This window comes from Anarrhichthys ocellatus, unplaced genomic scaffold (genome assembly GCF_004355925.1).
Source record: "Anarrhichthys ocellatus isolate YVR2014 unplaced genomic scaffold, GSC_Weel_1.0 scaffold11, whole genome shotgun sequence".
NCBI lineage: Eukaryota > Metazoa > Chordata > Actinopteri > Perciformes > Anarhichadidae > Anarrhichthys > Anarrhichthys ocellatus.
In genome coordinates, this window is record NW_022280041.1 from 10,516,451 (window position 1) to 10,537,127 (window position 20,677).

Below are 20,677 nucleotides of genomic sequence, written 5' to 3' on the forward strand. Positions count from 1 at the left end.
GTGTGTGTGTGTGTGTGTGTGTGTGTGTGTGTGTGTGTGTGTGTGTGAGATCCCAGGTTGCTAATGTGTGTTTAACCCTGTGCTTGCTCTGCAGAGCCCCAGCTGAAGGGCATCGTCACACGGCTTTACTGCAGACACGGTTTCTACCTCCAGATGCTGCCGGATGGCACCATGGAAGGCACAAAGGACGAAAGCAGCTCCTTCTGTAAGTGAACGATCAGACGGACAGAGATCAGACGGCTAGTTAGATAAAGGATTGTGTTTCACAGGTCTGTCATGTATACCACCTGCCTCCACGTTAAAGGACATTTAGTCGTATATCTCAACACCTGGACAGAATGCAGCATAACACTGCCACGCTTTCTGGTTTTATAATGATGGCATACTACCTGAATCTGTTTTTCTCCCTCCCCACAATCTCACATTCACTGTTTTGGGGTGACTATATGCACTCAGCTTGTAACTTCAGTATTTTAAATTCACTTAATGTTAGCAGAGAATCCTCTGAGGATCTGAATCAAGACTTAAAGCTCTACCCATTAGTAGAAAAACCTGCTGTGGTCTTCAGATGCACACACACACACACACACACACACACACCACAACCATGTGAACACACACTTCACTCTGCGAGGGGGGTCTTCACCTGGGTGATTACTGACCAAACGCATCAGATCTCCTGGACTCCCTCCAACCCTCCCAAAGAGATCAATACTGTATCAAAGGATATCCCTGATGTGGCAACACAGCATTTTTTCTTTTTCTGTCAAAACACCAGTTTGGATAAAAAAAAACATGAAGCTTGCACAATTTTGGATTTACAATCTACAGAGAGGAGCGAAAAGAAATAAAATCACGCTTTAGACTTTCAGTTGTGGTTTCCTCTGTAAAGTTTATATTTCAGCACGCCGTTGAGATGTCAGAATAGTTGTGACAACAGTGTTACCAGGTGTGAATAACCTGGATTTAACCTGGAGACATTTGTCCCTGTGAGACAATTATGTTTTATGTGACTTACACATTGCTCGGATTGTGTCTCCTGATTGGAACCTTGCAGTTGTGTTTGTACAAAGTTCTCATTTAGATTCAAACGAGCAAAACATTTTCAAGACGGCTCTCTAACAATCCCTTGAGAAAGAGTATTATCTTGTGAGAGAGAGAGTCCTCAAACAGCTGTTAGTTTGAATTAGGCCCATGACACAGTAACTGATTAGACCTGCTCTCTCTTCTCCCTCTTATGTAACAGCGCACCTACACGGAGGCAAACATTGCTGCACTGTGAACTCTAAACCGTCTCATGTCCAATCTGAAATATTCATCCCATAATACCGGAGGGCACATCCAAAGGCGGACGTGGAGACCGCCGTTGCGTAACAGCACTCCCCGGTGTGTCGGGATAGTTACCATCAGTCAGTGGAGGTCACCCCGCAAAGTGTCTGCGTGGCTTTGACTTCTGCTTCTAACAACTATAAATCCATCAGTCCCAGGATCTGGTTTAATGCCGTCCTGGGCTCTGCGTTATCAAGCGGGTCAGGGTCGGGGGGCTGTTTGACAGGCAAATCCCGTAAAACTCTTTATCGCACGTTGTATCCAAGTGCGCTTTATTTTATGCATTCACGCAGGAATCGCTGCGTGATTGACATCATTGTAACTGAGTATCAATCAGTAGCACAATCATCTCCCTGACTGCGTAGAATATTGAAAGGGCAGAAACAGCTGTGTGAGCGTGTACTGTAACACACTCACTGTCGGGCTTATCTTCAGCAGTCTCCCTGGCAGCAGTGAAATGCAAACTGGCCTGGGACCAGACCGCTTTCAATTTCAGTGCATTTCCATTTCCTCTCCTTTCTTTTTTGTGCTTTTTTACAGCCAATAGCAAACATGTTGTGTGAGCTTCACTGGCCACTTCCCCCTCTGTTTATTGCATGCATTCTGACCCCACTGCTGGGTGTGAATTTGATTAAATACATTAAGGAAAATGCACCTTGTAAGCAAGATGTCAGCTTACATGCAGCTCTGAAGACTAGATGGAACACTGAACCCCTTTGTCAAGACAAATTTAAGGTAATAAAACAAGCCCTTATGTCATGTCAGTTAATATCCTGCTTTTATGGTATTCCCATATGCATTTATGATTAATCATATGACCATAAAGTACCACACAGTAAACTCTGGGCTTTTCCAGCCCCTTGACGTCTGGGACAGTTGCCAATTATCCAGTTGGTAATCCAGCCTTTCACCATGGTTTATTTTTCATCCCCTGTTAAATGACATGTTTAGTTTCATATGATTAGTCTTAAAGATTTTGATGTGATTGGTATGATAACATCGTACTCACAAGACCAATTGTAAACCAGTCTATCCGGGTCATCTAAACCTTTTTTATTTAGAAGTAAAGCTGAATGTGCACTGCTGCAGCATCCGCTCGCGTGCACAGTGTTTACATTCTGTGGTAGCTCACAGAATCCCAGACGGCTGCTTTTATTTGTCTACCTCACGCAAACTATTGACGGGAAGCTGACACTGGGTCAGTGGACGCTGGATGCATTTTTGAAACAAAATAAGATCCTGAAGCATGCGACCTTAATGCAACGTGTAACCTTCCACACCCCTTCGTCTCCTCAGAATATATATGTGTGTGTGCAGACATCACTGCGGTGTTCGCAGAGAAGACCAAAAAAAAAAAAGAAAAAAGGCCAAATCAGCAGTAAAATGGGATAAATAATTAACAGTGTGATTCATATCTGAGGCCCTCGCCCTGATGGAGTTCATGGCTCAATGTGCGGTACTGATCTGAACAAAAAGTGGTGCAACTCAACTTGCGAACACAAAAAATCTCCAAAGTACAGTTGACCTTTTAAAGACTTCGTGCTGGAATCGCAGCCCTCTCTCCCCCCCCCTTTCCCCTTTGACCCTGACTGCTCCTGTGACCCGCTGTAGTGACGCCAAACGACCAAGCTGCAGGTACATGGTCACACAGGAGGACTTGATACCCCTCTGACCGCCTCTCGTCACCTCCCTTTCTGGGCTACCCGGCATCACAGCAGCTGCCTTCACCTCCGGAGAGGTTGGTGTAGAGACAAAAGTTACAAAGAAGCCCGGAGGGGATGGAGCAGTACAAGAAGTGACGAGTGTTTTTTTGAACTGCCTTGCAATACTTCAAAAAAACAACAACTAAGATCCCTTATAGGAAGTTGTCCCAAAGCTGAAAGCGATTGTATATTAAAGCAAAAACCGACAAAAGGGAAGGAAACAGAGAATAAGAGGATCAAAGCGGAGAAGCAGAAAGAGGGCACGCTGGAATACGTCAGAGAAAACTGAGCCAGCAAGACAAGACGGGCGGGCAGAGGAAGAGAGAGGACGTGAGAGGGAGGGGAGGAATGAGAGGATGACAGAGAGAAAAGGGAGAGAGAAAGAGAGGGGGGGGAGCGCAGTAGGAGCAGCTGGCACACAGCTGATGGCTCCTCAATCACTGTGTCTCCCCCCTCTGGTGGGAGGTCAGAGGAGCTGCCACCCCCTCCTCCCGCCCTGCTCTTCTCTCCTTCTCTGCTCTTGGCTCCTCCAAGCTGTTATGTAATAAAGCTGGAAGAGGGAGGAAAGCAGGGAGACGAGGAGTTGAGATTTATGTCTATGTATCTATGTATTGGGGCATTAAAGGACTATACTACGTTTGCCCGTTTCAGCACTTAAATGAATCACACCATTACCCTAAGTACTGTGAAGACTTTTTTTCTTAACACCTAAGCAGCCTTTGGTTTTAAATCATTCCAGTCCATAGTGAAATGCAGCTTTTGAAGACCTAAAAGTAATGGATTCCTCAGTGGGTGCTATATTGACTGAATGTCAGAGTCAGCCGAAACATTGTAAAATGTTTCCTCGTCCATAACATTCTCTGCTCTCATACTTTACATTACAATACATTACATTACAGTAATTTAGCGACTTACAATTCAGATTCTATCACATTCATCCACAGCTACGGGAGCAATTTTGGGGTTAAGTGTCTTGCTCAAGGACACGTCGACATGTGGAGCCGGGGATCGAACCGTCGATCCTCTGATTGAAGGACGGCCATGCTCTCCACTTAGCCACAGTGGCTGGGATGCCCTGTATGCTGCTGGACACGTAGTCGGGTAGAAACTCTGCACATTGTGTCAGTAAGTTACTTTCATCATTGGAGAATATGGTTAGTGAGGTCCACAAATAAAAGCATGCTTAAAAATACCCAAAATACAGCAATAGGCATTGGAAAATGTTCTGAAAAATGTTGCTTATTTTAAAATTGTATTTCATATTTCAAAAGAATGACAACATAGGGAAATCTGATAAACAAAAAACTGCTTATCCTGTTATATATTTCCATTTGGCCCCTTTGGAGGTTGGGAATCACAGCATTAAAGCCACTGAAAACTTGGTTTGGAGGGTTCAGGCTCTAAACACATAGATTAAGAAACACAGGGAAGGAAACAGATTCCAAGGGTGCTGAAGGAAGATTAAAAAATACACAAAAGAAAAGCCGGAGAGAATAAAGGCACCGAGCGAGCGATGAGGGATGGAGCTGCTAGTGTGATTGTCACTGGATTTGGTCTCTTTCTGAATTGTGTTATTTGTAGAGGAAGAGAGAGAGAGCAAGACGGACAGTTTGACAGAGGAGAAAAAAGGGAGGGAAGAGGCGACAGAGAGGGATGAAAGCTAGTGACTCTCGCTGTGTACATTTGAAGGCCATAAGGAAAAGCCTGATTTATCCTCTGTAATTACAATCTCCCACTGTCGGAGGGAAATATAACTTATCTCCTTCTCCGCTCTGGAACAAGTCTGCTCTCTCTGTCCGTCTGACTTTCCCCAGTGCTCGATAACGCTCCCTCACAGAGGGTAGAGAGGAAAAAACATTCAAAGACTCCAAAGGCCAGATGAGGGGAAACTTCGCTGTGTGCATTCAAGGAGGAAGAAATGTGAACATCGAAAGCAACCGCTCTTTCAGCCAGATGATGGGGACGGGGAACGGTAACAGTACCAGAGCCGGCTGGTGAGGATGAGAGGGAGCAGCATGAAGAATACCAAACGGGTGGAGACGCGAGGATGGAGGAGGCAGAGACGAGAAGAGAAGGCTGCAGGGTAAAATAGGACAAAGATGAATGGACGCTGATGTTGAAGTATCGGCTTCACAGGGCGGGCAGAACGACAGCAGGCGACGAGGGAATTGAAAGGGAACAAATGTAGGAAAAAAACCAGAGTGAGATAAGACAAAGGTTGTTAATTCATGACAGGGGGGGGTTAAAAGACAGAAAGCTCAGAGAAAAGAGAGGAGTAGAGGAGACAGATGGACCTAGAGGAAGACAGATAAAGGCTCAGATCGGATCTGGAGAGGGAAGCCTGGGGGAGGAGGTGGAAGTTAAATTACAGGAGAGAGAAAGTAGTTGTCTTGTCATCAGAGTCATCGACCACGAGGGGAAATCAGGCGTGAAGCTCTTCTACAAGTCGTTTAATCTACTATTGAGTCTCGCGCTCATTTTTTACAACACAAACGACAGTGTGTGAACGGAGAGTGGCTGTTTTATTTGTTGCCAATGCAGAGCAACTCTTTTGTATTCTGACTGATCCCAGCGCAGTAGTCCGTCCTGTTTCCAGATGTAGATGTTCATGTATATTAAGGGACTGTGATGGGATCAGGGTGATTTAGGTATGAACCATGGATATCTTATATTACCTTTGCAAGCTATGGTTTTTAATATTTTGGATGCTAATTATTTATAGAACATATAGATTAACCATGACGATGGGGGAAAAGGGGCAACACGTCCTCTTTTATTTATATTCATAGACATATCTACTGGTATTACATCTTAATAGCCTTTCAATACAGATAATCTTGACATGAGCTTTGTCCCCATTCCATACTACACACTCACAATATAAGCATTCTCAAACTGAAAGTGTGCATACTAAATGGCCTTTGACTTTAAGCTTAAATGGTAGTGGAGGTCAAAGGTCACAGTTTGATTGATGTTAGTTGGCGGCCATTTTGCATTATTTCCTGTTGGTAATGTATGGTCACTTATGGTCAATGTATGGTCACTATTGGAGTCACTTTTTAAACACACTGGGTACGTTTGACGTAATGTTTCATCATGCAGGTAGTCTGGTAGACGGATAGACTGATATGTTACTAATTGGTTAGATTTAGGAAAATCAAACCAATAAATGGATACATTTGGTTTAGTTACGTATGTTTTTAAGTCAACATTGACTTTTACTTTCACATGGGAACCGAGCAGCAGACTTAACCGACCTGCTCCCGATGTGGACTTTCTTCATAATGCACTACCTAACTTCCTCCTCGTCTTCTGTCATAATTACCTCGGTCATCAGAGGCAGCCCTGCACGTAGAAAACTGAGGCTAAAAGGGGTTCATGGAGGGAAATAGTTTGACGTGTTGGTCCGTTGACCAAACCGCCGTATTTAACGAGCTGGGAATCAGAACGGTTTGTAAAATATTTACTGAAAATACAGCATGCTGTCCTGTGTGTTTTGTTTTTGGTCCATACAATATAAACTTAGTATGCAGTGTGGAACTGGGTCATGTCTACCTACTACTGTCATTTTGAGGCTATAGAAAGGAAATTTGCATTTCAACTACGTTCAATCTGGTTTGAGTTGCTTGTTTGAACTGCGGGCGACAATACGGTGAGGAGGAGGAGGAGGCTACTGATTCCATCATCGACAGCGATCATTCACTTGGTTCAACTTGAGGAGTCTGTGCCGGCTGATGCACTGACCACCCAGTTTACAGGACACTTTCAGGAGACACCGAATCCAATAACTTTATGTTATTTAGCTTATTCGGAGAGCGAAAGACAATTCACCATCACACCACAACGCTTTCGTCCATGTCAGCTCCTTTCCAACAGGAAAGAGAATAAAGGGAACGACTGGTGCCTGTCCAGATGTGAAACTCTGTGTGGCTTCTCACAGATGACTTTAATCCTCTTCTCATTCCAGCAGAGACCAACTGGGCTCCACACTACAGCCCTGCAGAGCGGCAGCCCAGTGTGCAGGCCTGCAGATGCCCTCTGCACAGCTTAGCTCTGTGTCCTGCTATTGCTTCTCCCCCTCCCCCGTCCTCCCTCTCTCTCGCTCTCACCCCATCTCCACTTTCTCCTTGTTTATTTATTGTGTTGATGATCTCAAGCCTCAAATTGACTCGTGGGATTGATTTGGCAACACCCTCCTCCCTCCCCTTCATTTCCCTCCTCCCCTCTCCCTCCCTCTGTCTCTCCCTCAAAGGACTTTTGATTAATCCAGCGACCTCCTCTGTGAGTTGCAGAGGAAAAAGAGCGAGTTCAAACTGAAGGACGGAGAGAGAAGGATGAGGGGAAACGGGATCAAAAGAGTGTAGGGCTGTACCAAAAAGGGCCAAAGCTTCCAAGCCTCATTCATTAGGTCGACATTGGAATTCAAAATCAACATTCGAATGATGCGGGACTTTCACTGTTTGTTTTTTTTACGGGTGATGACGTCTGAAAATATGACAACAGACATTTAAAACGTCATCGAAAACCTCAGGACAGGATGTTACCGAGCTAATAAAGCTAACATTAGTTTCATGGCTTGGTTGAAAGCTGGCTTTTTATTGTTTCCAGCGGACCACTATGAAAACAAGAACCCTGCGTGTGCGTCTCGGTGTGCAGCAGGTTACATCGGGTCACCAACGCCACAGCAAGGCTGCTGTAAGAGAGCGAGGGAACAAGAGTGAAGGGAAAGGAGGAGGGAGTCGATGTGTTCGCGCCCCGCTCTATTTGTCATCCCGGCCGTGGTCTTTGGTGACACCTTGTTCATTTGCGAAAGCGACTGTTTGAGATGCAGGGATCGATCGAGCAAATAGAAGCAGGGCCCTGAAGATGGAGAGGGGGGCTGGGGGGGGGGGGCACATCACCATCTCCACTGTGTTTTGTGTCATTTACACTGCAGTGGTGGCCAGCGGACATCATCCCTGTTTCATGTGTTGAGTAAAATAAATTCAACTTTCACTTCTAGATGGTTAACATTAAATTGAAGAACTATCTTCCCTCTTAGCCCACACGTTGCATTAATGGAATCCAAGATTCTAAGTTTTCCTCAAATACAATGCATGCTTTTTTTTAATAAAGTTTGCTTAAATACTTCACTTCAACACTCAATAGTTCTCACAGGGTTTGGTTTGGTTCTGTCATCATGGCCAGCATTGACTTTCTATCTCGATCTGATAACTTAACTTCCATCCATTATGTTGGCAGAGTTTTTGATTTGAAATTGATTTGTTTAATAGCAGCTCATGGCTCCACGAATCTAAAACACGCTCCTGAGACTTCATTTGTCATCTGTAAAAAGAGATTCATCATTTTGACAACCCCGCTGTCACTTTAATAATGCGTTCTTGTAATTTGTCAAAAGAAAAAGAAAAAAAAGCATATTAAGCTGCAAACTGCATCACAGTGATGCTGGTTCGGGTGTTTCTGACCAGAATTATATTAAAAGCTGATGCCAAGACAGCTTTGTCTGCTAGTGACTTTAAAATGTTCTGGTAGCCAATTATTTATGATTTTATTATGTTGGAATTTGTGCAAACTTGTGGGCGGAGCTTTCAAACGTACTTCAGGGTCTTCATTGGCAGAGTTTTGTCATGCTCAACCTAGAATATCAAAACTATTGATTTCAAGGTCAAGAATTATTAATACTTTCAAGCTTTTAACCCAACATGTAAAAGGAATAGATGGACATTTCTGGTAACACCATTTCTTGCCGAGCAAAATATGCAAAGATTGATGGCGCCCTCGTGTATTTAGCTGTCAATAAGGTAAGCTTAGCATAAACAAGTCAAGTCCTGGAGTCGGTAAAAACAAGTCACCAGAGAAAGGTTTTTACAGCAGATTTAGTCCCAAATAATTTCTTGGCTATGACTAATAAAGATGTTTCCCACAATGTTGAAATATTCCTTTAAATAGTTCAATTGTTGCTGTTCTTCTCCAGCTGTGCTCTGTGAGAGTCTTTCTCATCGCAGATCTAATCCCAGCGCTTCAGGGACTTTAATTGTGGCGCTAGCGTTTGGTCATCATGACAGTGTGACCGCAGAGCAGCTGGTGTTTTGTCAGTATCACTCAACTCCCCGTGTCACATCTTATAAAGCACTTCTGGATGGCACACACTCCAGAGGGCTGAGAGGGATGCGCGTGCACACACACACACACACCGGCGAGCACAGAAGCGTATTTGTACTCACGCGCATGGACGGAGGAGCACCGAACAAATGACATGCAGGCAAACCCGACTTCAGACAACAGATTCAAACACAGTGCGTGTGTGCCGCTCCAGTGGCTGAGTTGAAGTTAGTTTATATGGAGAGCTATGAACATAAGAAATCCAAGGTTCCATAGGAAGGGGCTTCAGCAAACTGCTGTTCACTGTGTCGGGACAGAGGGAAATGAATTCTAAGCAGGCTCAGGCGATGTCACTTTCTAATGTACTGAATTGTTAAAGCTCTCTGCTAAGCCGTGCTCTCTCTAGCTGCCTCTCTCTCCAGCGAGGGACTTCTCCGTACAGTCTCTCCCAGCTTTTGCCTGACCTCCGGTGTACCAGCAACCAGACTTTATACCTCCTAAATCTCCCTCCCCCTAATCCTTCCCTGCCTCACCCTCCCTCCTTTTCACACGCACTTTCCATTCCCCGCCTCTGACAGATATACTGTACAACAGGGAGGATGGAAACGGGAGACAGATGGAAAACAATTGTCTTTTTATGCCAACGAGGAAGCACTTAGGAGAGAGAATGATCGCTCTAACACCAGTCCTCCCTTTCTGTTTTGTGTTTTTCTTTCCAGTGCAGTTCAACTTGATTCCTGTGGGGCTCAGGATAGTGGCCATCCAGAGCACCAAGACTGGGCTTTACGTTGCCATGAACAGCGAGGGCTACCTCTACACGTCGGTACGGTCAGCGCACTCAGTACAGTAAGGCTGTGAGCCTTTAAAGACTTCCATCGTGATGTGTGGTGAATAGCTCACAGCAGGAGGGAGGATGAAGCCGATATTCTCCATCGTGCAAAGTGTGAGGCCGCTGGGCTAATGCTTCACAATACAAACCACATCACCATTAATACATAGCACACTCTCCCCAGGCTGCATTCACAATACATGTGCAGTGTGTTGTGAGAATTCAAATGAAGTTGTTTAGAAACACCATTAGCTTATTAGCAGATTGTAATGTATTTGGGTTTGTAAAAAACGTAACATGACTTACAAATGTTGCGTTTTCTCTGCAGTTGTACAGCGCGGCTCTGGTGTTTAATGCCTGGTTTGTCAAACTAAACACATTATGTTGGTTTCATAGGTACTTATACATCAGATATCATAATAGCAGCGTATGCAGGTTATGCTGGCTATCACTGGGGACAGCATGAGAGTCCATATACGGTATATATTGTGGAATACATGTCTCAGTGTACATATTATCATATTATGTATATGTTTAACTTAACTCAAGGTCCACTTACTATTTTTTTTCTCAAGCTTTCAACCTCATCCGACCGTCTTCCTCCTGTTCTTCTTTCTCTTTTTTTTGTCAATCTACGTTTTTAATTATAAAAATATTTTTTTATTGTAATACTGAATGAACGCTCTAATTTTATTTTGTTAATTGCACCAGGTCATTTTCATTGTCCCATTACTATAGTATAAAGTCACCCGATGAGCAGTCCATACTAAGTGTAGGCTGCTATGCTCATTACACACACAGCGTCACATGACACAGGTTGAGAACCTGGTTCCCTTCTGCTCGTACACTTGACGGGCTGAGTCGGTGACGTCTGAAACTGCTTGCCAGCTTCCCTTCACTTGTGCGCTACAACTTGTGAAGAGGCTCATACGGTGCTTCCACAGAGTTGTTTCGCGTTGATGTGCAGAGAGATGAGGCACAGATTTGAGAGGTAGATGGAAGAATAGACAAAGACAGAGAGGGTGGATCAGAGTGCACTCTATCAGGATGCAGGGAAAAAGCTCTCTTCTTTTTTTCCAGCCTGTCTCCTCTTGGCACGCTGGCAAAGTGTGCGAGATCTTGTTTGAAGTGCATCACTGCGCTCACTTCAAAGTCCATCTAACGCTGCCTGCATGCACACTGCCAGAGACAAGGAGATACAGGGTTTCTATCAGGTGGAACGATGGGAAATGAGCCTGGAAAGAACACACATATACTGGTATACCCAAAGTGTGCCGCCGCCGGTACAGTATGCGAACATCATCCTACACACTGCTTAATGTCTGTCCTTTATTCTAGCAGCTTTTACCTTTGCACACCATAAATTGCAGTGAGATGAAGTAGAAGTCTTGATAGTTCAACGCCCTTCTTGGTCCAGAAATCACATAACGTGACTTAAAGTAGTTGGCAAGTCTGGCTTGAACTGAGATCTGGTTCTTGAGGTTTATGCAAGTTTTTTTGTTTCCTCATAAATGTCCAGTCTATGAGCCTCTGCCAGAAATTCAAAATATATATATATACATATATATATGTATAACAACAACACAGCGTCTCACAAATTTGAAATAAATCATGTAAATTTGTGTTTATTTTTTGTTTAGTGAAGCCTGCTTGTCCCGAATATACACTACAGGAGCAAAGTTTTGTTTATAGTTAATCCCAAAATTGTTAACATACAAAAAGTCTTTAGTAGTGTAGTGTAGTATATTTAGAAGTAACCCCAATCCATATTTTACCTAACTCAAAACCCCAACCCAGAACCAAACGTTCCCGTAATGAGGCCCAGAGAACGGTCCTTGGACATGACTTTTTCAGGGCTCGGGACCCCCCCTAGACAGTAAAAACCTCCACACACAGAATATCGAGGTTATACTTACCCAGGCACTCTCCTGACAAAAGAAAGGTGACCCATTTTCACCAAGGGAAATAACTACAGGGGAAAAGAGAGAGAGAGGGGGGGTGTTCGAGAAAATCCCTCTGAGATGAGAAAGGAGGGAGGACAAAGTAGAGGAGGAATCCCCCCCCCACCCCCTCTCACCTGAAACTTCCTCCTCTGCTATTGTTCTGTGCAATTGTGAGCACCACAGAGAAGAAGAAGCAGAACAGAAATAGAGGCGGAAGGCATGTTTTGCGCTCGCTGCCCTCAGGGTCCGGAGAGAGGCCGAGCAGAGCCTCTAACACTGTTACGCAACCGTTAGCATGTGCAGGGAACAAGGGCCCTGCATCGTCGTCCCCTGAAGGGTGAGGGGGACTTTAGCAAGCTGTCAAAGAAATAACCTCAGTGTAAAATCTTCACTTGGACGTGTAGACATTTTCTGAAAATAGTTTGGTGCCATTTCAGGTCTCGGGGACAAGTTTCTTTTTGCTTTGTGTAGTGAAAGCCGCACATTGGGACTGTGGGAGAAGCGGGAACTCTGTTGTTGTTTAATTTCTTATGTGTGCTTTCTTGAAAGATTTATGAGTCTGCGGGTGTTTTGAGGTCTGAATTGCAGGAAATAGTGGTGTAACGGACTGTAGTTGATCCGTGATCCGTGCGGATACCCCCCCTGACGGATCGGCACACCTGTGAAATGCAATACTCCGGTAATTTAGCACCGGGGCCCATTTAATACGGGGTTTCGTAACGCATCCCTGTCTTTAGACAATGCAAAACGTGAAAGGCTCTCACCAGAGTCGGTGTCCGTCCTGGGCTGCTGTAGAAACATGGCGGTTCAAGATGGCGGACACACACACACACACACACACACACAATCTGTAGATATATATGGCATTTTCTAAGCTAATGAAAACACGACGATTCTTAGTTTCAGATGATTATATACTGATTAAAACATAGCTATGATTAAGGTTCACGAAGACGGTTATCGTCTAATCACATGATCGATCTCCGATACAAAAAGACAACGCTAGTGGTCATAAGAAGCATGGCAAGAGCAACTGTGGAAGTTAGGTGACGTAGCATGAGCAGCGACAAAGTCCATGTAGGGAGGAGGTATATGTATGTGTATATATATATATATATATATAAATTATAGCTAAATTATTTGCAAATACTTTCACAATGCTAAATACTTGCATTTATAGTGTTTTCCTGATTATGTTGATTCAAATTCTAATTCAGTCGTATGAAAGTAATTTCTAGTTTGACAGTTACAACCACATTTGCTCTCAGGCTCAAATCAAAGAGTATCTTCCAGCAGAAGGAACCCAAAGACATGTTACCCCGGTGTTTCCTCGTACCCTTTTTGTAGCAATAACAAAAGGCTCACCTTGGCTGCGGCAGTGTTCCAGTGGTTACTCAGCATTAATCTTTCATGGGCTTCTGTGGCAGGCGTACTCCCTCTGCATCCACACACACACACACACACACACACACACACACACACAAGCAGATAATTACAACCCTTATTTAAAGGATTTGAAAATGAAGTACCCTCTCCCAGCTGTACATTTGCCAGTAATGGCTCAGAGGATAGAGGAAAGTAGTTTCCCAGCGTGGCCCTCTTAAGCCCCATCGTTTATCTTTATTCATCAGTTGCATCATTCTCATTTAAAGCTCTTTGTTGTTGTTTTCTTCTTGTGTTATCTTCAGTAGTCTCTGTTTGTTCTTATTTATATTATCTACTCCTCTGCTGCCACTTCCCGAGGGTCACTGAAATTCCATCTAATCACCTAATCTAATTGAATGATGTCACCTTCTATACATATTTGTTGTGACCTCTGTTTATCTTGCGAGCTAATTGAACAACCTGAAACATGGCACATACAGTGTTTTTCCGGGAAATGTGCTTGATCATGTATTCCACTTTTCTTTTGTTGTTAAATCTAGTGTGCTGTATGAGAAATGATTCAGTAAATATGGCCTCCAGGAAGAAAACAAGTGATTGAAGTCCCTTAAGCAAGATTTTCTTCTCCCTGTTTAATCCATAGGGAGGTCAGAGGTCAGGGAGAGCTACAGAACAGCAGTTCTTGATCTTCTGGAGATTTTGTTTCTTGCGCAATGACACAGCAAGGTTTTTGAAACCAGGGTCCATTCGTAGAAATATAGTTCTTAGCCTTCCATGAAATGGATGTCCAGTGGCAATCGGTGCTTCCGTTAGCAAGCTGAAGTGACCTACCAAATGCTGACTGATGTATGGGACAGTTGGCCTAAATCGCTAACAGTTGACAGTTAACGTCAGAGTAAGACATGAAGAAGTTAAAGGGCACGTCTTCTAGGAGAGGTCAGTCAACTCCTGCCATGGGAAGCACCCATCGAGAGGCCTGAAGAATTCAAAGAATCAAATTCCAGTTGGAATTAAATACACAGCAAATATCTCTGTACTTCAGTTTACAGTGGTGTTTCCCCTGCAAACACGCGGCATGAATTATTGATAATCCCCAACTCCCCTCTTTGGCTACGTTTAACCAGACACCACACTCAAACCCCCAGACATATTGAACCAGGCTGCAGCGGAAGCAGCTCCTGCCAGGACGAGGGGAAAAGAAATAAACAGGACTTACTTAACTGAAGAGGGATGAACTTTCCTCTCTCTCTCTCTCTCGAGTGCTGATTCACCTGCCCTCAGCGAAGAAGCAGGCAACCACACATCCCCGTTTAACCCCCGAGAGGTATTTAAGGATCACCCATGCAACACGTTGGTGCTTCATGGAGCACTCGGGGGAGACGGGGAAAGAAAACAACAAAGTAATCTACCGTAGAGGAAAGAGAACTCACTTCTAAATCCTTAATCTCATCGTGGATTTGCGGGTTGGTAACTAAAGAGAGGGGAGTGAGCGCTAAATGATGGTGCGAATGTCCTCTTTGTCCTCACACGAGCCTCTTGTTTCGGGAGGATGAAACGAGATGATAATGGAGGCGAGACGGAGTGAGTCACTGCGAGGCATCCGTTGTTCTCCATGTACATTAAAATGTGAAGGATGGAAATGGACACACGATGTAAAGCTGCCTCGTGTGTGTGTGTGCATGCAACACACGTATATATGTGAATCTGTATTCAAGGCTCCTCAAACTCCTTGAGGATAAGAAGTGGGTGGCGGGACAAAGTGATGGACAGGACAGGCTGCATGTTACCACTATTAATAACAAACGGGGCTGATTGTAGTCGCTGTCTAGAGAGGAGCAGCAAAGGATGCTGGGACGGAGAGAGGGAGAGAAGGATGGCCTGACAGACCCAGACTGGTAGAGAACATAACGTCTCCGCTGGGAGCGTGCTCCCCCCCCCCCACTTGTACAGCTTTTACTCGCCTGTCAGTCTGTCTTGCTCCCCGTTCGGCCATTTGTGTCTGTCGGCCTCTCTGGTGGTTTGTCTTTTTCCTCTCCTCTCCACCATCACTGCTTTCCTCCTCCCTTGCTTTTTTGTGACCCTCTTCTATTCTGATTATATATCCCTGCCTCGCTGTGTCCTTTATCTGCTGCCCCTGTCCTAGCGCTGTCCTCTGCCTCTCTGTTCTCCTTTCCCCTCTCTCACTTTGTCCTCCGCCTCCTCGTCCTGAACCCTCTCCCCCTTGCTGGCAGCCCCGCCCCTCCCACTATTTTAATTCTTCCCACTCTTTATTCCACCATTCCATTAACTGCATCCTGTCCACCGTCTCTCAACTATAATGGGACTCCATGGCACTCGGCTTGTGGAGCTCAATGGTCTTTCAACCAAAGTTCCGACATGCAACCAATCACAACAAGGTCTGTGGGTCGTCTTCTGGAGAGAGACGTTTGCTGTTGAGTTTTTCAAATGTATTTTATTGTCGCTGTGAGCACCACAAGCCAAGAGACATACAGTCCCATTACAGTCGAGAGAAGGCCGAGAGAAACTGCTGCCTCGATTGGTTAGTTAGTTATTGTTTGATACACAATAACACAAACCAACCAACCAACAGTAGACCAGCCGCTCCTGTGTTCTGCGAGGTGTAATCACGGTATTTGTCATTGGAGCATGGTGGCTTTAAAGAGAGCATAGATGGATATTGCGGCTTTAGTCCGCCGTAAAGAAATTAAATACAGTGCACACTTACACTGATTGATTCTGTTAGGTGTCTAAAACACGTTTTCCCTGCTGCCCCTGTTCACAGCAGTACATCACTTTGCTCCCGTGCTGGTACTCCTGTCTGTTTCTCCAAACTGGGGGCATGCCGACCGCCAACAACAGTGGGTAATACACTGACTATCGATGAGTACCTCAAACAACCTCACTTTAAAAAATCCAAACTCTCCCTTTAAAGTTGACCAGACTGGGGACAGCTATAGTGTGAGAGAGGAAAGACTGAGCAGCCTTTCTCTCAGATCCCCACTCAGTCCCTCTGATTGACCTACATCTATACATTTAAACATTGCCGCAGTTCAGTGATAGTAATAACTGAAGCCTGACTCTGAGGCGGTAACGTGCAGGAACGGAAACCTTTTCACTGCAGCACTGTTTAGTCCAGCTGTAAGAGGCCAGATGGGATGTGTGTATCCATCTGTCTTCACACATCCCCAACAGCACACTCCTCTTCATCATTGCCTCTGCAGTACCTTTATTCATCTGGTCGCCGTACATTCTTTTCATACCTCACCTTCTGCCTTTCTTTTCATCATGCCTGGCACCCTACAAATCACTAAAGAGCAAATAACAATCGTTTGTGGTCACCAGTCATCTATCCACTTTGTCTCCAGGAAGTCGGGCACAATGAAGGGTCTTTGGAGGTCTCGATATTATTACTACAAGGATAAGGACCAGGTCTATGCAATAGCTGCTTAATGCTCCTGGAGCACCAGGGCACTCAGGAGTAGCTCAGCACAGGTTAATGATGGGGGTCGGGTAGGGGGGGGAGGGGACTCCCTGTCATGGCTCCATTGTTTGAGGCACTGGGACCCGCTTACCTGTGGCCACCTCCTGAAAATTGCTTTCTGATAAAAATAGTGCTCAGTCGCGGACCTGGCCCACTTTATTAGCCGTGTGCTCTGGAAAAGCCTGCTGGGTAGAGGGATGGCAGTGGGGGGGGGGGATGTGTGGAGGGGGGTTGTGGGGATTGTGTGTTTCTTTTAAAGGTTGCCAAAGGCATAAAAAAAGTGAACCTGTGGACACACACACACACACACACACTCCCTCTCCCCTGTGCAATTTAGCCACCCTCCACATCCCCACTAGCACACATGTGCAGCCAGGTATAAACAATCTGACAGAGGCAGGCTGACATAATTGGGCCGGACTCCGATACCCGGGACCAGCTCTGGCCACACTTCACCAAGTTGACAGGGGAAAGTTGGGCAAAGTAGAACTTAAGTCCGCCGGATGACATTGTGGATCTGCACTCAGAGGATAAACAAACACACCTCCACTTACTGAGAATCATTGGTGGGGTGGAAGGGAGGCAGAAATAAAAACCCATTTGCTGCCGGGTTTTTTTGTCTCTTGTCAATTCAGGAGAGAGACAAACACAGCCACAGCAATGTGTATCCAGAGCATGTTGGGATGCCTGAGGAGAGCATTTTTAATGTATAGAATGTTATTTTCCATGTTTGAGGCACACTGATCACCATCAATACATGCAAGCGAAACGCATGACGTCTGTGATCAAGTTAGATAAAAGACACATGTAGACTCCTCTTCTGTGGTTGTGTTTTTTTGTTTTAAATGAGGGCGTCATTTTGGGTCCCTTGATGAAACCACTGATGCTGTTGTTCTCCCACCGGCTACAACTTTGCTGACCTTTGAGCCACACATTCGTACAGTTCCTCAATAGAGAGCAACAGGATGACGTATAATGGCAGGCCAACACAGAGGTTAGCGTCGCACTGGTTCCCTCGACAAAACGGCAATGGGATTTTTCCACTGGATTTTGGATAATTGCAGAAAATAAACTCTGTGGCAAGCAAACGTTTATGAAGCAAGATAATCTTCACAAATGAACTCCACTTTTACGGTTTCTGAAGCTTTAATGCAATCGTTTAAGCTTTTGTTTACCACATACCATATTTAGGGCGTCTAACCAAACACCCCTTCTAAAAACCTAGTGACTTCCAGAGGAGGGAACCGGAAGTGGAAAAATGCTGACTCATTTTCTGGCTTTACGATTGCAGCGGTCTTGAAAGCCGTCTTGGCGATGCTGACCTTTGTGGAAATGGAGAGCTCAAATTGAGTATGTTAGATTACATTTCTTCTTTTTCAATTCATAGTTTGGGTTGTTATATACGTGTTGCACCGTGCGCTTACTGAATCCTCATCTGTCAAGAGAATAAACTGCTTCTTTAAAAGAGGAAAGGTTTATGCAGATAGTTATGAGACAGGAGTTAACTTGTTGTCCCATTAGCAGCAGAGCAAACACGCTAACTGTTAACAAGCCTGTTAGTCCCCGACAGCGTTCGTCCTCTTCAATAAAACTTTTTACGGGATGTAAATGATGTACAATCCCAAGACTGTACAGTCCACAGTAAATGCAGAGGAAACAGAAAGAAGCCCGGGATGCTGTTGTGACTGAATAGTGCTAGCATGTCCCAGCTGGTTAGAGCAGTAACAGTAGTTAACCAACGACTTACATCACCAAGCTCTTCAAATGTAATATTTCCCTCATCACCTTCCTCTTCCATCTATCAAGCTACCGGTTCTCTCTCTAATTTGCTTGTTGTTCAGTCATCCTCCCTCTTCTCCTGCACCGTTTGTGGCCTCGTCCATACGCTCTTCACTGGGGACTCCTTTGGGGAGGCACCGGCCGATAAACAGGGAACACCTCTGCTCACATGAGCAACCTCAGAGAGGAGGGGAAGAGGGGAGGGTGGGGGCCAGAGGAACAAGGGAAGGGAGTGATGAGGAAGAGATGAGGAAGGAAGGAAAGGGGAACAGGCAAAGGAAGGATGTGGGGCATCGTGAAGGAGGAGAACGTAGAAGAGGAGGAGGTGAGATGAGACAGGACATCATGTCCACCTTTAAAATGCCGCAGCTACGTCCAGAGCCAACACGGCAGCCTTGCTGCTGTTTGACAAGAGTTATGGCCGGTAGAGCCCCGTACTGCATTGTGATCAGTACTAACAATAACAATCCATTAAGACACAGGGAAGAAAAGCTTCAAGTACACCCCATTACATTTTTATTTCCCATCGGTGAAGTTGCTCTTTATTCATTTGATGCTGTGCCATTTGGCTGCCATATTTGACAAAGCCAGTTCTTTGGGTTGGACGATCTTTGGTGGTACAGAAAGTTACCACATCCATCATCACACTGTGTTCTGTAACAGCGAGCAGTTCCTTTCTCTGAGGAGACGGGCAGAGAGGAGGTGTGTGCGTATGGGGATGGTCCCGTCACGGTATTTAGTTCAGCGGTTTTCCTGCAGAGCTATTGTGAACTAAGAGTAGGTCACAGGATTGATGCAGGGCTGAGGATATAGTTGGAGAAGTTAACTTCCCTGTTAACTTAAGAAAACAGACATTCCAAAACATTGAAGTCACATTTGTTCCATCTGTGTCCATACCCACTCTCTTTTAGCTCTGTTTTGGTCTGCACCGACTGTAGCTGCTACATGCTCCACTATATCCACCAGTTCGAGTGTTGCTATTGGGCGTGTAGCATGCAGTTGTGCAGCGTAAAACCAGAATAATGAACTGAAACATGCTGTAAAGCTCTGTAGAGCTGAGAGGACCTGCAGAGACGTAGCAGTGCACGCTTCAACGAGCAGCGGGACCGCCTCCGCCCGCGCCTTGAGTGCACGTTCATGAGTTAAGTTAGTTTTGTGCACATAATGTAGGTTACTACTAGTCATGCCAGTGTTATAACATGTTTCTCTAATCATGTGACAAGAAAATATTGGACGAAATATACCGGCTAGCTAACATTAGCTAACGAGCTAACCTCAGGTTTTCTTTTTCAAATAAACCTCGTACTTGTCTACTACAAGTCTATTGTTAACGTTAATTCGCTTAACTCTAATTTTAAATATGACCCTAACCTCACAGGTTTGTTGTCAGATTTAAAGTAAATTTCACCTCATTGTTAGCTGTTCAATTTACAATAGGCGAGTGTGTGTGAGTGAGAGAGTGGAAGTTGAGTAAAATCAGTGTGATCAAACAATAAGGTTTATTAAAATTAGGTTAATAACTTTTAGCTACACTGGGTACCTTTAAGTTCAGCTAAATGCTTTCTTTTCGAGTCAATTCTAACGCAGGAACAATGAGTTCAAATTTCTAATATGGAAAACTCATCAAATTGTACTTGGAAAAAATGGAAGACTGTGAGCACAAGATATAAGTAACAGCAGGTTATTATGAGTACTGACCATCTGGCTTCAAAGCAGCTTCTTATGAAGAGTGCAAGTGACCTGTCCTCAGTTATCACACTGTCATTACTGTAGATCCAACATTCCCCCATCCCTCACCACACACACACACACACACACACACACACACACACACGCCTGACAGGTGGCAAACTGGCAATTAGTCAGTTCCCTCAACAAAGCTTTCAGCAAAGTCTTCTTACAGTATGACCTGAGAGGACCGACTACACACACACACACACACACACACACACACACATACCTCCTCTTGCCTCCAACTCATCTCCTCTGACCTCCCTCTCCCGCCCATCGAATCAGAAACCGCTTGTCTGTTTTTCTCTGAGTCAGCACTATTGTTTGTTTTCCTCCGCTCTCCTTCCTTTTTCTCCCTCTTTTTGCACTTTGAACGACCCCCCCCCCCCCCCCCCCC

The 20,677-nt window shown here is 44.9% G+C and overlaps 1 protein-coding gene across 4 annotated transcripts in view; it reads left to right on the forward strand.

Moving 5' to 3' along the window:
- fgf11a (fibroblast growth factor 11a) overlaps positions 1–20,677 on the forward strand; it is a 66,987-nt gene that overhangs the window by 34,816 nt on the left and 11,494 nt on the right. For all 4 annotated transcript variants that reach the window (XM_031850776.1, XM_031850779.1, XM_031850780.1 and 1 more), the window contains 2 exons: positions 95–205; positions 9,854–9,957. In XM_031850776.1, coding sequence (XP_031706636.1) covers positions 95–205; positions 9,854–9,957 — 215 coding nt within the window. The remainder of the gene's footprint in view (positions 1–94; positions 206–9,853; positions 9,958–20,677) is intronic.